Here is a 6,998-nt window from a genome sequence, read left to right on the forward strand (position 1 = left end):
GAAGCACTCCTCCTATAGGGGAAGGTAAGAGGACCTGCCCCATCGGAACTTGCATTTGGCTGACTATATAAGACTAAACGTGGGCGAGTGTGTTTGGCGGTGATAGGGGTTTGTGTTCTTATCCTGTTTTTGTGATAGGGTTTTGCGTTCTTATTTGTTTTTGTGCTAGGGTCTTGTGTTCTTATCCTGTTTTTGTGATAGGGTTTTGTGTTCTTACCCTGTTATTGTGCTAGGGTCTTGTGTTCCTATCTGGATTTTGCGTTTTCTGGTGGGCGAGATGGGACAGGCTGTGACAACCCCCTTGTCTTTGTCTATGGACCATTGGTCGGATGTTAGGGACAGAGGACGTTTATTGTCAGTAGTTGTAAAAAAGGGGCCTTGGCGGACCCTTTGCACCTCTGAGTGGCCAACTTTCAATGTGGGATGGCCACCTCGAGGGACTTTTGATTTACCCACCATTAGAGCCATTAGGGCAGTTGTTTTTCAGGAAAGATCAGGGTCGCATCCAGACCATCAACCATACATCACCGTGTGGGAAAACTTGGCTCGCTATCCACCCCCATGGGTCGAGCCTTTCCTCCCACCTCGCCAACCAAGCTCCCGGGTCTTGGCTGTGCGAGAGGGCTCCGCAGAAGGAAGACCGAAACCACGTCAGAATGAAGGTGAGCCCAGCACCCCGCCGGTGTCCGTTTCAAAGATATACCCTGATATAGAAGAACCCCCTGAATGGCCCACTCCCCTGCCCCCACCTTACCCCTCAGCTCCCCAACCTGCACCCCTGCCCTCAGCCCCCGAACTGGCCCCAGCCTCCGGGGCCACAGGGGGGCCCTCAGCAGGTACTAGGAGCCGACATGGAGCCACTCCTGTAGGACCTGACTCCACCGTGGTGCTGCCCCTTAGGGCCATTGGGCCGACCCCAACTGGCGAGAACGAGCTGCAGCTCCTGCAGTATTGGCCTTTTTCCTCCTCTGATCTCTATAATTGGAAAGTTAACCATCCCCCTTTTTCAGAAAATCCTGCAGGACTCACAGGCCTGATAGAGTCCCTGATGTTTTCCCACCAACCCACGTGGGATGACTGTCAGCAGCTCCTACAGACACTGTTCACTACCGAAGAGAGGGAGAGGATTCTCCTTGAGACTCGGAAAAATATCCGAGATAATCAAGGACGCCCCGCCACTCAGGCTGCTATAGACGAGGGGTTTCCCTTGACCCATCCTCCGTGGGATTACCACACGGCAACAGGTAGGGAACGGCTGTCCATTTACCGCTGGGCTCTCGTGGCTGGTCTCAGGGGTGCAGCGAGAAAACCCACCAATTTGGCAAAGGTAAGAGAGGTTATGCAAGGAGCGACTGAACCCCCCTCTGTGTTCCTAGAGAGGCTCATGGAGGCTTACCGTAGGTACACTCCTTTTGACCCTATGTCAGAGGGGCAGCGAGCTTCTGTAATCATGGCTTTCATTGGGCAGTCCGCCCCGGACATTAGAAGGAGGTTACAGCGTATTGAGGGATTGCAAGATTATACTATCAGAGATGTGGTGAAGGAGGCTGAGAAAGTATATCATAAGAGAGAGACAGAGGAAGAAAAACAGGAGAGAAAAAAGAAAGAAAGGGCTGAGGATGAAGATAGAAGAGAAAAGAGACAAGAAGAGAACCTAACTAGGATACTGGCCGCAGTGGTAGGAGAAGGAAGGCGTCAGGGAACTGGTAGGGCTAGACAGACAGGGAACCTGGGTGACGGCAGAAGGCAGGGGCCAAGGAGACCCAAAAGAGACCAGCTGTTACTAGAGAGAGATCAGTGTGCATACTGCAAAGAGAAGGGCCATTGGGCCTGAGAGTGTCCTAAAAAGAAAGAGACCAAAGTGCTGTCCTTAGATAATGAAGATTAGGGAAGTCGGGGTTCGGTTCCCCTCTCCGAGCCTAGGGTAACTCTGAAAATAGAGGGGACCCCTATAGATTTCTTGGTGGACACGGGAGCAGAATATTCTGTGCTTAAAAAACCTCTGGGAAAGATACAAGATAAAAAGACGCTGGTGATTGGGGCTACAGGACAAAAACCGTATCCGTGGACTACTTCTCGTACAGTGGATCTTGGAAGAAACCAGGTATCCTACTCATTTTTAGTAATACCAGAGTGCCCTACGCCCTTACTGGGCAGAGACTTGTTAACCAAATTAAAGGCCTAGATAAAATTTGCCCCTTCTGGACCGGAACTGTCATGGGAAACTGAGACACCCCAAACGTTAATATTGTCCCTTCAGCTAGAAGAAGAATACCAGCTATACCAAGAGAGAGAGAAGCCCCCCGAGGAGCTTCAGGAATGGTTACTTCGATTTCCTCAGGCATGGGCTGAGACAGGGGGCACGGGAATGGCTAGACAGGCCCCCCCTGTGGTGATTGAGCTCAAGTCTGGAGCCACCCCCATTGGGGTCCGACAGTACCCCATGAGCAAGGAAGCCAGAGAGGGCATACGCCCCCACATTAAGAGACTGTTAGAACAGGGGATTTTAGTCCCTTGCAGGTCCCCTTGGAACACCCCGTTATTGCCAGTAAAAAAAACGGGGACAAACGACTATCGTCCGGTACAGGATCTTAGAGAAGTCAACAAGAGGGTGCAAGATGTCCACCCTACAGTGCCCAACCCCTACAACTTGCTCAGTACATTGCCACCCACTCGAACCTGGTATACCGTCTTAGATTTAAAAGATGCCTTCTTCTGTCTGAGGTTACATCCAAACAGCCAGCCCCTGTTTGCTTTCGAGTGGCGGGACCCTGAGAGTGGGAGAACCGGACAACTCACGTGGACAAGGTTACCCCAAGGATTCAAAAACTCCCCAACACTGTTCGATGAAGCTCTACACCGGGACCTTGCCCCCTTCCGCGCTAATAACCCGCAGGTGACTCTTATCATTTATATTGATGACATTTTGCTGGCCACAGAGACCGGAGAAGATTGCGAACTGGGGACTCAGAAGATCCTGGCTGAGTTAGGTGAGTTGGGGTATCGGGTCTCTGCTAAGAAAGCACAGCTATGTCGAACTGAGATGACATACTTGGGATATACCCTTAAAAATGGACAGCGGTGGCTCACAGAAGCCAGAACACGAACAGTCATACAAATCCCAACCCCAACCACCCCTCGCCAGGTAAGGGAATTCCTGGGGACCACGGGATTTTGTAGGCTTTGGATTCCAGGATTCGCCACTTTGGCAGCCCCATTATATCCCTTGACAAAAGAAAAAGGGAAGTTCATCTGGACAAAAGAACACCAGGTGGCTTTCAAAACTCTTAAAAAGACACTGCTACAGGCCCCTGCCCTAGCACTGCCAGATTTAAGCAAGCCTTTTACCCTATATATTGATGAGAGAAAGGGGGTTGCCAGAGGGGTCCTCACCCAAGCTCTAGGACCTTGGAAGCGTCCGGTGGCTTATCTGTCAAAAAAACTAGATCCTGTGGCTAGCGGATAGCCCTCTTGCCTGTGAGCGATAGCTGCAACAGCCACACTGATAAAAGATGCTGATAAACTAACTCTGGGCCAGAAAGTGACAGTAGTGGCCCCCCATGCTCTCGAAAACATCATCAGACAACCGCCAGACCGCTGGATAACCAACGCTAGAATCACCCATTACCAGAGCTTGTTACTAACAGAGCGAGTGACTTTTGCCCCACCTGCCGTCCTCAACCCCGCTACCCTGCTACCTGAAGCCGATGAGACCCCAGTACATCAGTGTGAGGAGATACTGGCTGAAGAAGCAGGGACCCGGTCAGATTTGACCGACCAGCCGTGGCCTGGGGCGGAGACCTGGTTCACCGACGGAAGTAGCTTGGTGAAAGAAGGTAAGCGAAGGGCTGGGGCAGCGGTAGTAGATAAAAGGACTGTCATTTGGGCTAGCAGCCTGCCGGAAGGAACTTCAGCGCAAAAAGCAGAACTTATTGCTCTGATCCAAGCCCTAAAACTGGCAGAAGGGAAGTCTGTAAACATTTATACTGATAGCCGATACGCTTTTGCAACAGCCCATGTTCATGGGGCAATTTACAGACAGCGTGGGTTGCTGACGTCTGCTGGCAGAGACATTAAAAATAAAAAGGAAATTCTTGATTTACTAGAGGCTATCCACTTGCCACGAAAGGTGGCAATCATCCACTGCCCAGGACACCAGAAGGGGACTGGCCCTATTGAAAAGGAAAACCAGATGGCAGATCAGATGGCTAAAGAGGCGACACACGAACCAATGACTCTTATAGCCAAAGTGGGGTCCCGCCAGGATGAGAGGGCCCTGGAAAAGAGAGCCCTCACAGAAGAAGAGGGGCTAGAATACCTGACCAATATGCACCGCCTCACCCACCTGGGGGCCAGAAAAATGATAGAACTATCCAACAAATCCCCTTACCACATTCCTAGGCTCTAAAAGACAGCCGAAGATCTGTTAAGAAACTGCAGGGCGTGTGCCCTCACTAATGCCGGATCCAGCAGGCATAGTGGGAGAAAGCGCCTACGGGGAGATCGACCTAGAACTTATTGGGAGGTCGATTTCACAGAAATAAAACCTGCCCGATACGGCAACAAATATCTTCTAGTTTTCATAGATGTTTTCTCAGGGTGGGTCGAAGCATTTCCCACTAAAAAAAAAAACAGCAAATGTAGTGGCCAAGAAGATACTGGAAGACATCCTTCCCCGATTTGGAATACCTAAGGTAATTGGGTCAGACAATGGGCCTGCCTTCGTCTCCCAGGTAAGTCAGGGACTGGCCAGACAACTGGGGATAAATTGGAAGTTACATTGTGCTTACCGACCCCAGAGCTCAGGACAGGTAAAAAGAATAAATAGAACTATTAAAGAGACCCTTACGAAATTATCGATTGAGGCCAGCGGGATTGACTGGACAGCCCTTCTCTCCCTAGCCCTGTTCCGGGTACGGAACACACCCGGATCTTTGGGACTAACACCCTTTGAGATACTGTTTGGTGCACCTCCGCCTCTATTTGAAACCCTAGATAGTGTGACACGCCCTGATGACAATAATTTTATACCTTCCACCCACCTTTTAGCCCGTTTAAAGGCCCTTGAGACGATCAGGAGAGATATTTGGGAACAGCTGAAAGACACTTACACGGCCGGAGATCCTGCAGTTCCCCATCAGTTTGAGATTGGAGACGCCGTCCTGGTGGCGGAGACACCGGGCAGGAAATCTCGAGCCGTGCTGGAAAGGACCCTACCTGGTACTGTTGACAACTCCAACCGCCATTAAGGTGGAAGGGATCCCCACCTGGGTTCATGCTTCACACGTCAAAAGGGCCCCTCCTGAAACTAGTCCAGATGAGTGGATTTTGAAAAAGACTAATAATCCTCTTAAGTTGCGTTTATGTCATAAACGCAACCCTGAGTCAGGACAGCAACCCCCATGCCCCATGCAACAAACCTGGGAGGTGATTAATGAAGAAGAAAACACTGTGTGGTCAATTTCTGCTATACATCCTCCATGGACTTGGTGGCCAGATCTTAGGCCTGATATTTGTAAGTTAGCAGCCGGATTGCTTACCTGAGATCTTCCAGACCACACAGACCTAACTAAACCACCCGCTGAAAGACAGTGTGTTCCTAACGGGATAGGAGGCACACTTGGGTGCTCAGGACAATTCTACCGGGCTAATCTCCGGTCCTCAAGATTTTATGTTTGCCCTGGTCAGGGCCACAATCGGAAGCTCCGACACAAGTGTGGGGGGACCTCTGATTTTTATTGCGCTACATGGGGATGTGAAACTACTGGTGAGGCCTACTGGAATCCTACTTCCACATGAGACTTGATTATGGTAAAGAGGAATAACAGCTATGATAAGTCCAACCAAGGAGAGAGAGATAGTTCTAAATATCCTGAGAATGGGTGTGGATTTGAAAATAGTCCCAATGGAGCCTATAAAAACAGCTACTGCAACCCCATAGTTATAAGATTTACTGATGCAGGGAAACGAGACCATCGGAGTTAGCTTAAGGGAAACAACTGGGGATTGCGTATAGATGCTGCTGGAAAAGACCCTGGGTTAATTTTAAAAATTAAGTTGACCCTAGAAACCCCCTCTCCAACACCTATGGGACCTAACAAAGTCCTTCTTGCTCAGGGGCCCCCTTCAAAGTCCCTTACTCAAACACCAGTGCAACCTGCGCCAGTGACTGCTGGTCCTTATTATTTTACCCCCTCACAAGGCCCCAAGATCTTGACCACACCACCCGATCCTTCGACAGGACAGAGACTATTTAATTTGATCGTTGGAGCCTTCCACGCTCTAAATAATACAAGCCCAGACTCTACTGAATCTTGCTGGCTATGTTTAGCAATAACACCCCCATACTATGAGGGAATCGCCATGAACGGTGCCTTTAATAACACCACTTCCCATCACTCCTGCACTTGGGGAACTGAGAGAAAACTAACTCTAACTGAAGTATCGGGGTCAGGTTCAGGACTCTGCCTAGGTACCCCACCTGCCTCCCACAGACATCTGTGTAATCAGACAGTCTCTCGTCCTAAAACATCTATCACCTATTATTTGGTACCAGGGCCCAACCGTTGGTGGGCTTGCAGTACAGGACTCACCCCTTGTGTGTCTACAAGTATATTCGAACCAACTACAGACTTTTGTGTGCTTGTGCAGCTGGTACCCAGAATTTATTATCATGCTGTGGGTAGTTTCGAAGATAAATTCAATATTAGGCCAAAGATATACAAGAGAGAGCCAGTTTCCCTCACTTTAGCCATCTTACTGGGTGCAGGCATTACTGCTGGCATAGGAACAGGAGCTGCCGCACTGGCCACCGGCCAGCAAGGCCTTAATGCTCTCAGTACTGCTATTGATGAAGACCTAAAAATACTAGAAAAATCTGTTTCCAACTTAGAAAAATCTTTATCATCGCTATCAGAAATAGTGCTCCAAAACAGACGAGGGCTCGATTTGTTGTTTTTAAAAGATAGTAGACTGTGTGCAGCCCTTAAAGAAGAGTG

The 6,998-nt window shown here is 49.6% G+C and overlaps 1 protein-coding gene across 1 annotated transcript in view; it reads left to right on the plus strand.

The window, feature by feature from the left end:
• Nucleotides 1–277: 277 nt before the first annotated feature.
• LOC117695174 (uncharacterized) overlaps nucleotides 278–6,998 on the plus strand; it is an 8,920-nt gene continuing 2,199 nt past the window's right edge. The window contains 4 exon segments of the mRNA XM_076919005.1: nucleotides 278–4,621; nucleotides 4,623–5,168; nucleotides 5,170–5,365; nucleotides 6,857–6,921. Coding sequence (XP_076775120.1) covers nucleotides 278–4,621; nucleotides 4,623–5,168; nucleotides 5,170–5,365; nucleotides 6,857–6,921 — 5,151 coding nt within the window.

Source organism: Arvicanthis niloticus, chromosome X (assembly GCF_011762505.2).
Source record: "Arvicanthis niloticus isolate mArvNil1 chromosome X, mArvNil1.pat.X, whole genome shotgun sequence".
In the NCBI taxonomy this organism is placed as follows: Eukaryota; Metazoa; Chordata; class Mammalia; order Rodentia; family Muridae; genus Arvicanthis; species Arvicanthis niloticus.